This window comes from Geotrypetes seraphini, chromosome 10 (assembly GCF_902459505.1).
Source record: "Geotrypetes seraphini chromosome 10, aGeoSer1.1, whole genome shotgun sequence".
In the NCBI taxonomy this organism is placed as follows: Eukaryota; Metazoa; Chordata; class Amphibia; order Gymnophiona; family Dermophiidae; genus Geotrypetes; species Geotrypetes seraphini.
Window position 1 is genome coordinate 50,843,148 of NC_047093.1, and position 12,080 is coordinate 50,855,227.

General features: G+C 44.4%; 1 protein-coding gene across 5 annotated transcripts in view; it reads left to right on the forward strand.

The window, feature by feature from the left end:
* The window catches only part of NUP188 (nucleoporin 188), a 198,761-nt gene that overhangs the window by 68,930 nt on the left and 117,751 nt on the right, over nt 1–12,080 (forward strand). For all 5 annotated transcript variants that reach the window (XM_033962010.1, XM_033962011.1, XM_033962012.1 and 2 more), the window contains one exon: nt 5,260–5,374. In XM_033962010.1, the coding sequence (XP_033817901.1) occupies nt 5,260–5,374 (115 nt within the window). The remainder of the gene's footprint in view (nt 1–5,259; nt 5,375–12,080) is intronic.

Below are 12,080 nucleotides of genomic sequence, written 5' to 3' on the forward strand. Positions count from 1 at the left end.
GGTTGAGAGGGTAAAGGGGATGGGACTTGATATACCATTTTTTCCATGTGGTTAAAATCAAAGTGGTTTAATATTTTAGTCAGGTGGCTTGTTTTGGTACCTGGAGCAATGACGTGTTCTTTAGTGTCCCTCCAGACCGGCACAGAATGGATGGGTTTACGTTCCTCTGTCAGTAGCAGGTAGAGACTGAGACACATCATGGGGAGCTCAATGTCTCAGTCGCTTGGCTCAGGGCAGCTGGTCGCCGGTGGAAGCGTCATGGTCAATCAGTGTTCTGGAGACCAGAGCCATTTGGTTGGTGCTAGTAGCTTTCCAGTCGTTGCTAGAGGGCAAGTCAGTTCGGGTTCTCTCAGACAATGCCATGGTGGTGTCTTACGTCAATCGTCAAGGGGGAACTAAGAGTCATCTCTTAGCACAGGAAGCATCTCTTCTCATGAAATGGGCAGAGGCTCATCTTCCGAACATCTCGGCTTCTCAAATAGTGGGAGTGGACAATGTCCAGGCAAACTTCCTCAGTCGTCATGTGCTGGATCCCGGCGAATGGTGTCTCAGGCTGGAAGCCTTCAAGTTCACAGTTCAGTCATGGGGCTGGCCGGTCATGGACCTCATGACCATGCATGTCAATGCCAAAGCACCGAGGTTCTTCTGTTGGTGCAAGTATTACCAGGCCGAAGGGCTGGAGGTTGTGGTGCAGACTTGGCTGATGGACAGCCTGCTGTATGTCTTTCCACCTGGCCACTGGTGGGCAGAGTGCTTCTTTGTATTGCCTAGCATGCAGGCCACATGATCCTGGTGGCTCCGGACTGGCCCAGGCACCCATGGTACGCAGATCTGGTTTGTCTTCTCATGGCAGATCCTCTTTCTTTGCCCCTTTCACCCGTTCTTCTGACTCAGGGGCCCATTCCCATATTCGATCTGGGTCCCTTTTGGCTTATGGCTTGGCTTTTGAAAGGGAACACCTAAGTATGAAAGGATATTTGGATAAGGTGATCTCTACCCTCTCCACCTCTCGGGCTTATGTGCGCATTTGGCATCTTTTTGAGGAGTGGTGTTCTGCTCGTGAAGTAGTTTTTGCAGGATGGCCTGGAGCGGGGCCTTGCCTGGTCTTCCCTCAGGGCTTAGATTGCGGCTTTGTCTTCTTTTCGTGGTCTATTGCATGGTCAGCGTTTGGCCTCTTCTTTGGATGTGGTTCGATTCTTGAGAGCTGTGAAATTGCTGTGGCCTCCAGTTTGTCCTTTGGTTCCAGTCTGGGATCTCAATCTGGTTCTTTCCATGCTCGTTTGTCCTCCTTTTGAGCATCTCAGCTTCTGTATGTTGAAGAACCTTACTCTTAAGGCGGTGTTCCTGATGGCCATTACTTCCGCGAGATTCTTTTCGAACTGCAGGCTTTTTCGTGTAGGCCTCCCTTCCTGGAGTTCTTTATGTTTGTTTATTCAAATTTGATATACCATTGAATCTTACTCAGAGTTTTCAGCGGTTCACATAAACACTAAATATATGAGATAAAATAACTAAGGAATGCCATATAAGATAGGAAAGCACACAGAAAACAAAATACAGTATAATACAACATATTCCAAATTTAAAATACATTGTGTATTTTCAAGGATGAGCCACTGAAATCTTCAATAGATATGATCTATTACTAGGGAATCTGCTTGTTGGAAAAAAATGTGTTTTGAGAAGTGTTTTAAAGGCTTTGGTATTCATCTTTGATCTAATGTTTTTATGGCGGCCATTCCAAAGACTGGGTGCTAGATAAAAAAAGGCCTTAGGATGAGTCGATTCCCATTTTGTTCTATTTACTGTTGGGAGAACAAGTCTGTTACCTTGTATTGATCTTAATACACATATCAGAGAATAGGGAATCGTCAGGGAGCTGAGATAATCAGGAACCAAAGTGTAGAATGACTTATGAGAGCAGCAGAATTTTGAATTGAATTTAATATGTAATTGGGAGCCAATGATATTTTTTGTATAGAGGGGTAATATGATTATATTTAGGGAGCAGGTCATGCTGTGGCTTGTTTCCCTCTTTTCTTCTGAAGGTCGTTTTGCTTTTTCATGTCAACCAGTCTGTTGTCCTTCCAGTCTTGATTAGTCGGAAGGGCTCTTTGGAGCAGAGACAACTGCGCAGATTGGATGTCTGTAGGGTCCTTCATGCTTATGTTCAGTGAACCCAGGAGTTAATGTCAATCGGATCATCTTTTTGTCCTTTTAGTGGGTCCTTGTAAGGGGGACGATGGTTCTGAGGCTGTGATTGCATGCTGTATCAAGGAGACTATCGCTTCGGCATACCTTCTTCAAAAGAAACCTGTTCCGGATTTTCTCAAAGCTCATTCCACTTGGGGTTAGACGGCCTCTTGGGCTGAGAGTTCTCTTGTGCTTCTGGTAGATATCTGTAAAGCTGCGGTTTGGTCTTCTCTCCATTCCTTTGTTCGTCACTACTGTGTGGATGTTTAGGCATGTCGAGACACAGTGTTCAGTGAGTGTGTTCTTATGGTGGCCTTTCGGGGGTCCCCACCCATGATGGGTACTGCTTTGGTACATCCATCCATTTTGTGCCAGTCTAGAGGGATGCTAAAGAAGGAGAAATTAGGTTCTTATCTGCTAATTTTCTTTCTTTTAGTGCCTCCAGATGGCACAGATCCCGCCCTATCATTCGGTGTCTTTTCGCGAAGAGTACAGTTTTTTCCTGCAGTATGTTTTGGTCTTGGTTTTTGGGGAGTATAATAAGAGCAGCAGCATTTGGTGTGTCTGGTTTAGCTGCTGAACAGTGGGGACATTTTTGAAGGTTCTTGTTCTATTCAATATCCAAAAGTGTTCCCAGGTCCAATATGGACACTTAATTTTGTCTTCTCTATGTAATTTTGTCTTCTCCATGTGAGAGTGGAGTTGGTATAAGAGAGTTGCGCGGGGACAGAAATCCCACTCGTCCCCACCAAAATCCCACCCGTCCCCGCGAGGAATCCTTCTGTCCCCACCTGTCCCTGCGAGGAATCCCCTCCGTCCCTATAAACTTCAGAAATAGTTATTTTATTTAATTATGCTACAGAATTAAAGGCTCAGATAGAGACCCATTTACAAATAAGAAAAGACACTTTATTAATTTGGAAATATTAATTGGGAAGAATACATACTTTGTAAACAGGTTTGTACCAGAGCCTCTAATGTAAATATAAAATATAAATACTCAGCTGATGAGAACCCCCAAGCTGTCAGCTGAGAACTTCCTTTGCAGTTGGCTGGGGGTCCCTTTTGCCAAGCTTGGCAGGCAGTAGTAGCATCCCTGAGTCACAGATGCTGGCACCTCAGTGGCTCATGGATGCTGCCAGCGACTGCTGCACTTGGTGGAGGGGAGTTCTGGCCCTCTCTAGAGGAGGTCGTCTGCTGGTGGTGCTTGGGGATCCCCACCAGCCACAGCAAGGGTCAACAAGTACTTCAACACTGTAGAAATAAAACAAGAAATGCATTTCCTTTTCTTTTGAACACAATACAAAGACATCTGCTATATACATTTCCCAAAGCTAACATATTTTAGTCAATAAATTCTGGGTTTTACCTTTGTTGTCTGGAGACTTATTTTTCCATCAAGTTGGTCCCAGTTTCTTTTTTCCACTTTCCCATCTTCTGTAAATTCTTCTGTTGCTGTCCATTGATTCCTCCTACTATGGTCCAGCATTTATCCCTTTCTCATCTTTCACCCCTCTCCAGCACCATGCCACATCTCTCCCTCTATTCCCTTCACCACTATATCCAGCATTCCTCCGTCTTGCATCCCTTTCAGTCTGTCCCACTGTTCCCTTTCCATCACATTTCTCCTTCTCATCTTTTTCTTCCCTATCATCTGTACCTCACTCCCTCCCTATGACCAAAAATTCTCCTCTTTCTTCCATTCCCCATGCAGACCATCTCTTTCCCTCTGACACACTCACACCCAGTTCTCCCTTTCTACTCCCTCCCACACCTCAGCATCTCTTTCCCTCCCTTCCTCCGTCCTCTCTCCCAAGTTTATGCCATTCAACAAGTTATGGACGTCAAAACTAGCTAACTAGCTTGCTATAAAAAGCAAAGGCCTGTAGACAGTTTCCCTTCCTTCCTTGCCTCATTGTACATTGTACAGGAACAACCCCCCCCAAAAAAACAAAAAACACAAAACCCCAACTCAAGCAGCCAATCTGTCTTCTTTTCATTAATGTTGTGCCTCTCTTCTTTTCCCTGCCTTCTATGTTCAAAAATGCACTCCCTCCTGTGTTCCGCGTTTGGCCCCTCCCACGTCCCAATTGCTTCCTTCTAATTACAACGCATGCTTGCCTGCTTGCTTGCTCCCTCCCTTTCTACCCCCCTTCTGCAAGACTCGCTGCTTCCTTCTTTCCACTCCTCTGTGGCACGTGAGGCACAGGAGCTGTAAATGTGCAACAGCTGAGAGCGCGCATGACAGAACCATCTCCCAACCTCTCCTGACGTCAGACTCAGAGCAGCACTTTTTCACTATCACAGGGCAGCGGACCCTGCACGCTGCATGTAGCTGACGAGAAGCCTTTCTCCAACGTCAGCTCTGACGTTGGGGGAAGACTTCCGGGTCGGCTACGTGTGGCGTTCTGGGAGCGCTGTATGCTGCAGGAAAAGAAGATGAGCCACTTGGCTTGAGCTGCCTCCAACCCCGCGGGATCCCTGTGACCTGAGGGGGCGTTTTCACGGGATCCCCGCGACCTGAAGGGGGGACCCGCGGGATCCGCGTCGTCCTCATTCCCGTGCAGTTCTCTAGGTGGTATGTTTCTTGTTCACAGTTATTAAGTTCTTAGTTAGTTTCTGCTTGGCTTCATCAGACTGATTGTAGATGGGACTGTACAGCCCACTTGTACCACTGCTAAAAGTCAATGTGTCTGTCTCCACCTGCTGGCAGAGGAACATAAACCCATCCATTCTGTGCTGGTCTGGAGGGACTAAAAGAAAAAAAAATTAGCAGGTAAGAACCTAATTTATCCTTAAGTGACTTGCCCAGAGTCATAAGGAGCTGCAGTAGGAATCAAACACTAAGCCACTCCCTAGAAGTGTAGAGGTGGTTGAGAGGCTATGTTGCTGCTAAAATGGGCCATCTATTTCATACTTTCACATACATTATTCACTCACTTGCATTCACACTCTTAACTTCTTCCTGTCCCATTCATGTGGCATATTGGCACTTGCAGTTATATACACACATTCATGTATGTACTGTGTTGAGAAATAGTTGCTGATACTCGTTTTTCTTTCTAGTTACTTCAGTGGCCTTATCCTGGTGGAAGGCATGGACATGGACTCGTTACATGAGTGTGCTCTAGATGACAGGACCCAACAGCACCAGTTTGCATGTGGTGGGCAAGTTTGCCAGGTAATCCTTGGACTTTCTTCTCTTATGGAAGTGACAATTAGTACTGTATTATCCTTTCAGTGGTCCTAGGGCTTTGGACTATCTCTGCATTAAGAAAACTGCTCTCTAATAAGGAAGCAGGTGATCCTTTGAACATTTTACAGAGTATGTCCAAGGACAGAGTAAAGGTAGAGACTGGATGGGTGACAAGGTTATGAGACATTTTCCTGTTTGAGTTCTCTGAACACAGCAGCTTTCCTTATACCCATTTCTTTATCTACAACAATCTTGCTTTCCTCTGTCTCATTCCTTAAATACATTAGATCTTGTTTTCTAGATGGATGTGCACTCTCAGGACAGGATTAATCCTTTGGCGAGTCCTAGACAAACAAACATGATAGCCCCCCTCCCATTAATATTAAAAATGCATTTTAAAACTTCCATAAATGGAGCTCTTTATGGCTCTATCTACAGAGGTAAACCAACAGAAGAGGAAGCAGCAGGTAAAAAATAATGCTTGCTGACTCCTCTTGCTGAGTGAAGAACAATGCAAAGGTGAAAGAGAAAACAGACTTCTTTGGGCACTGTTGGATCTAAATTCACTCTCACATACATATTTTTGGCAACAGCTGACTTAATTGGGCAAAATATGCCTTGGAAGTAATTGAATTAGCATTTGGGCCCTATGCATGAGCCTATTTTGTCTGTGCTTTAATCTTGCCCTGCCTTTGGGGCTATGTATCTCAGAAATGGTGATACTTTGTCCACTTTACATTATTGGGGTAATTTGTGTAAAATATGCTTTATGTGTGAAAAATGTCTATTATAAAATTGTACATATGTATATCTATGCATATATCTGCTTAAGTGCACATAACTTAATGCAGCCTCCACATAGGCATTCCCATGGAACTGGGTTGGAGTTGTAAGGTATGCATAGAGTATGTGGACACAGTTGAGAAAATTTGGGTGCTACTTTAGATGATAAAAGGGCGTTTCCTTACTGTTCACCAGTCCAGTCCATAACTAGTGTGCTATGCCTATCAGACAGTAGATAATGTAAGAACATAAGAATTGCCACTGCTGGGTCAGACCAGTGGTCCATCGCGCCCAGCAGTCTGCTTCCGCGGCGGCTCATAGATCAAAGACCAGAGCCCTAACTGAGATCAATCCTACCTGCGTAGGTTCCGGTTCAGCAGGAACTTGCCCAACCTTGTCTTGAATCACTGGAGGGTGTTTTCCCCTATAACAACCTCCGGAAGAGCATTCCAGTTTTCCACCACTCTCTGGTTGAAGAAGAACTTTCTTACGTTTGTACGGAATCTATCTCCTTTTAACTTTAGAGAGTGCCTTCTCATTCTTCCTACCTTGGAGAGGGTAACAGCCTGTCTTTATCTACTAAGTTTATTCCCTTCAGTATCTTGAATGTTTCTATCATGTCCCCTCTCAGTCTCCTCTTTTCGAGGGAGGCCCAGTTTCTCTAATCTCTCACTGTACGGCAACTCTTCCAGCCCCTTAACCATTTTAGTTGCTCTTCTCTGGACCCTTTCGAGTAGTACTGTGTCCTTCTTCATGTATGGCAACCAGTGCTGGACACTGTATTCCAGGTGAGGGCGTACCATGGCCCAGTACAGATGCATGATAACCTTCTTCGATCTGTTCGTGATCCCCTTCTTATTCCTAGCATTCTGTTTTCCCTCTTCGCCGCAGCACATTGCACAGATGGCTTCATCGACTTGCCAACCAGTACTCCCAAGTCTTTTTCCTGGGGGGTCTCTCCAAGTACCGCCCCGGACATCTTGTATTCGTGTATAAGATTTTTGTTACCAACATGCATCACCTTACAGTTATCCACATTAAACTCATTTGCCATGTCGCGGCCCATTTCTCAAGCGTGTTTATGTCCTGTTGCAGGTCTTCGCAATCCTTCTGCCTTTGAGCTGTGGCTGCTTATCCTCTCTGGAGGATTTCTCTGAGTGGAACTGCTGCTGCTTTTTTTTTTTTTTTTTTTTCTTAAATCATTCAGACTTTCATGTCTTGCTTCTGTTGAATAGCCTTAGTGGAGCATATCACCCCTTGCAGCACTAAACACCCAGACTAGGGCAGGTCTTTTGCTGGTCTGCAGAGAGTAAAGGAAAGCAAATTAGCAGTAAGATCTAATTTACTCTTCCACAGCGTCCCTCCAGATGGAAAGTATCAAAGCAGGGAGGAAGGAGGTGGTGGTACTTGAATATCTGGAACTGGGTTGGAAGCAAGTACACTCCCACAGAGGAGGGGAGGGGGCATGCAGCGTGACACAGAATGGGAAGAATGAAAGAAAAAGGAGTGTGAAATTGGACACAGGATGGAAGGAGGGATAACAATGCTGCAGGTGGGAGAGGGAATAGAAAGAGAGAATTGTTGGGCATGGATGTGTGGAGTGGGAGGGAAAGATATAGTGCACATGGGGAAAGGAAGAAAGAGAACTTTTAGACTTAGATAGGGAGAGAGAATTGTTGATCATGGTGATGGAGAGGAGTTAGGTAGAGATACATGGGGAAGAGAGATATGTGAGGGAGAAAATGTTGGATGTGATGGCGGAGAAAGAACAGTGGGACAGATCCTGCATAGGGAGGTACAATACATCATTTGAATAGACTTGAAAAACTTCAGGAAGAAAAAAGTCTTAAGTTTTCTATAATAAAGATAGGAATTTGGGGATGGAAAGAGATGAGAAAGGGAGAAATGTTAGACATGGTGGTGGAGGGAAGGGAGGGAGAGATGTGGCACGGGGCTGGAGAAGGGTGATAGAAGGAGAAACGTTGGGCCTGGGGCTGATGTGGAGGGGCAAAAGATGCTGAATGGAGATAAGCAGCATAAAATCTATTTTACTCCTTGGGATTTTGTCAGGAACTTGTGATCTGGGTTGGCCACTGTTAGAAAAAGGCTTAATGGACTTTTGGTCTGTCTCAGTATGGCAAATCTTATGTTCTTATGTGGGAAGAGAGAGGGAGAAATGTTGGATGTGGCAATAGAGAAGGTTGGAGAGATGTGCCCTGGATTCAATATCTCTTTCTTTCTCTTTTCCCTCTGCAGCAAGGGAGGGAGTAAGAGATGGTGGAGACATGTTGGGCATTGGGGTGGAGGTGAGAGTGGAAGAAATGCTGTACAGGAGGGGGAAGGGGGGAAATGTTGGATCCAGGTGCAGAAAGAAGTGAGAATGCTGTGCGATGGGAGGGAGAGATGGAAGAGACATGCTGAACCATGGTAGGAGGGACAGTAGATGAAACAGGAGGGTGCTGGTGGGGGGGGGGAGAGGTGGAGAGGGAGATTTCAGGCTTCAGGGGTGGAGAGGGGAGAAAGAGGGAGCAATACTGGGCAGGAAAGGTGAAGGGAGGGAGAAGCTGGGAATAGGGATTTTTTCTGATGACCTTAAAGTGGCAAAACAGGTAGAAAAGTCAATGATCAAAGCCAGAAGGACACTTGGGAGCATAAGGAATGGGCAGTAGGAAAAAGGAGGCGATACTGCTGTTGTATAGGTCTCTATTTGGAATACTATGTACAATTCTGGAGACTGCACCTTTTAAACCCTGTCCTCTATAGGCATTGTGTATCCTTCTTGTTCTGTATTCTCTGTCTCCAGCAGATGGTGACATGTATTGTGCAGGTGATTTCTGAACTAGTGTGGTGCAGCTTCTAGGTCCAGTTGGAGAATTGGTCACCGAGTTGAGCATTGACAGATGGGGAGGGATCCAGGGTTTGGCTGTATCTGATTCTTCTCTGGGAGACATGTAGTGAAATTTAGGTCCCTCTCCTTGTTGTTCTCTGTTGGACCTGGACTTTCAGAAATTACAAAAATAAGAGAAAGCCTTTTTAGCATTAGAAAGTCAAGAGTGAAGATTGCCTGATTAATCTTCAGGTTGGTGCCAAAGATGGTGGAAATGAGACACTTTGACTGTGTGAGGATGCAGGCAGAAAGCAGCCTGAATTTGCTGCTGGCCACCTGTTTGCACCGAGGGCCACATCAAATGTAGTTATAGCAGTGCTACCAATGTGCATTGGGGGCATCTTTTGCCTTTGAGCAGAGCTGTAACAGTGCTAAGGGCAATGGAGATCCATCAGAACACATAAAACGCTGCTCCTATTTGGAAGATCACTTGGCCAGTTTGGCTGAATGTGACTTATACCACAGTGGAGCACTAGGGCACTCTGAATGTGGTACAGATCAGTCAGAAGCAGCAAAGAGGTGGAAGGCTTTGGAATCACCAGACTCTTAGTCATGTGGAACTAATTGAGAGCGCAAGAACAGTAGCCATTTTGATGTTCTTTTTCCTAGTGCTCATACTGCTTTCTCTCTTTCTGAGATATTGGAGGGTAGATCACATTAGATTTGAAATCCTGTTGTTAGTGTATAAAGAACTTAGTAATGAAGCTCCTGGAGTCATATCTTAATCTTTAAGAATATATCAAAGACTTCAGGCATAAAGACCGCTAAATCAGTGTTTGTTAAATGTACCTAGTCAGAAATAAGTATGACTTTGTGAGATTCTTGAGCAGATATTTATCGTAGGACAAGCAGGCAGCATATTCTCACAGATGGGTTGATACCACTGACGGAGCCCTGTACGGACAGTGCAAAAGTGTACTGTCATTTTAACTTCTTTAGAAGTCTTGAGACTGCCCATACTGCTCATGTACGAGTGCCTTCCTGTCGGCTCGCGGGACCATCAGTTCTTAGTTTTCTTTAATTTGTAGATTAGTCTAACAGCTGTGTTTTGGATGAGTTGCAGTTTGTGGATAAGAGTATGGTTGATGCCAAGGTAGGCGGAGTTGCAATAGTCTAATTGAGGCAGGACCATCATCTGGACAATCAGAGCAAAGTGGTGTGGGTGGAAGTATGATCTTGTGAGTCACAGTTGATGCATAGTGTAGATGGTTGTTTTCCGAAGACTAGATATTTGTGGTTCCATTGAGAGAGTGTCGTCTAAAGTATCGTCTAAGATGCAGCCAGTACTCTGGTGGATTTTTCCATTATGAGAGTGATGCCTGATGAAAGAGTGAGGTTAGATATGACATTCTGTTGTGCGGTGCAGAAACCAATGGCTTTGGTCTTAGTGGTGTTTAGTTTCAGCTTGTTATTCGTTGCCCAGATTTGAATTTTATGTATATTGTTAGAGATTTTTTTTCGTCAATATTAGGATGGTTATTGGTTATGGGGATGAGGAGGAGGATGTCGTCATAAGATAGAACAGTATCGTCTTCCATTTTGATGTGTCCCAGCGAGCTCATGAATAAATTGAATAGGATTGGGGATAGTGGGGAGCCTTCCAAGGGTTGGAGTATGATTCTTGCCTTTTGACCAAGTATTTGCGATTTTGTAGAAAGTCGGCAAACAAATTCAGTACAGTCCCTGTTATTCCGATTTCTGAGAGTTTGGTTAGGAGTAATTGGTAGTCCATTGAGTCGAATGCTGCAGAGATATCAAATTGGAGTAATATTGCCTGATGACCCAATGACTCAACTATCACCTAAAAACTGGCCTTTTCCCCAAATTAGGAGGAGGAATTTTCTTAACACCCATTCCTAGGAACCCAAAACTCAGTTCCTCTGATGTGACCAATTATCGCCTAGTAGCTTCCATCCCCCTATTTATCAAAATGATGGAAGGATATGTCACAGAACAACTCAAATGCTACTTATAATGCTTCAGTATCCTCCACCCTTCACAATCAGGCTTCAGGAAAAATCACAGCACTAAGATGGTGGTCGCATCACTACTAACTTACAGAAAAGAACTACTGAACAAGGGTCACAGTGCATCATAATCTAATTCAACTTAAGCAGTGCATTTAACCTAGTAGACTTTGATCAAATGTCCGAGACCGTCATGATTTCGGATTCAGCGGCCCAATCCTCTCCTAGTTCCAAGGCTTCCTAACCATTTGGCACTATGCTGTACATAAGGATGGTGAACAGTCTGACTGCTGGTGCCCTCCCAGCAGGGTCCCCCAAGGATCTCCATTTTCACCATCAGTGTTCAACCTTCTAATGCAATCCTTGGGAGCCAATAAATAAATAAATAAAACATTTCACCTATGCAGACAACATAACAATCATGCTACCTGTAACGGCTGCATTAGCCAACACCCTCATCACTGCCAAAAAATGTGTCCACATCATAGAAAATTGGACCTCAACCCACTACCTCAAACTAAATAAGAACAAAACCAAATTCCTTTGGCTAGGAGCCTCAACTGGCTCACACTACACTCCAAGGATTACAGTAGGCGACATAGATTTTCCATTAGAACTACAATCCTGAATCTTAGGAGTAGAAATTGATAACTATCTATCCATGAAGAGCCACGTAAAATCAATAATAAAACAATCTTTCCTTGTGATGAGAAAGCCAAGATCGATCAGAAAATACTTTAAAACAGAGGTTTTCTGAATTTTTAGTGCAATCCCTAATCCTATCTTGACTAGACTACTGTAAAGTAATACTAGTTCTTTGCTGTAAAACATTGCTATTACATCTACAACTAGTTCAAAATGCAGCAGTAAAACTCATATGCAGACTATGGAAATCAGAACGCCTACAGCCCTACTGTATGAAATTACATTGACACTCCATAACCGTAAGAATCAAGTTTAAATTAGGCACCTCTGCCTTTAAGATCCTGACAGGGAATGCTCCTGACCAGCTAACAGAGTTGACCACCCTACTCCAGGGTGCCTCCAACAGAAA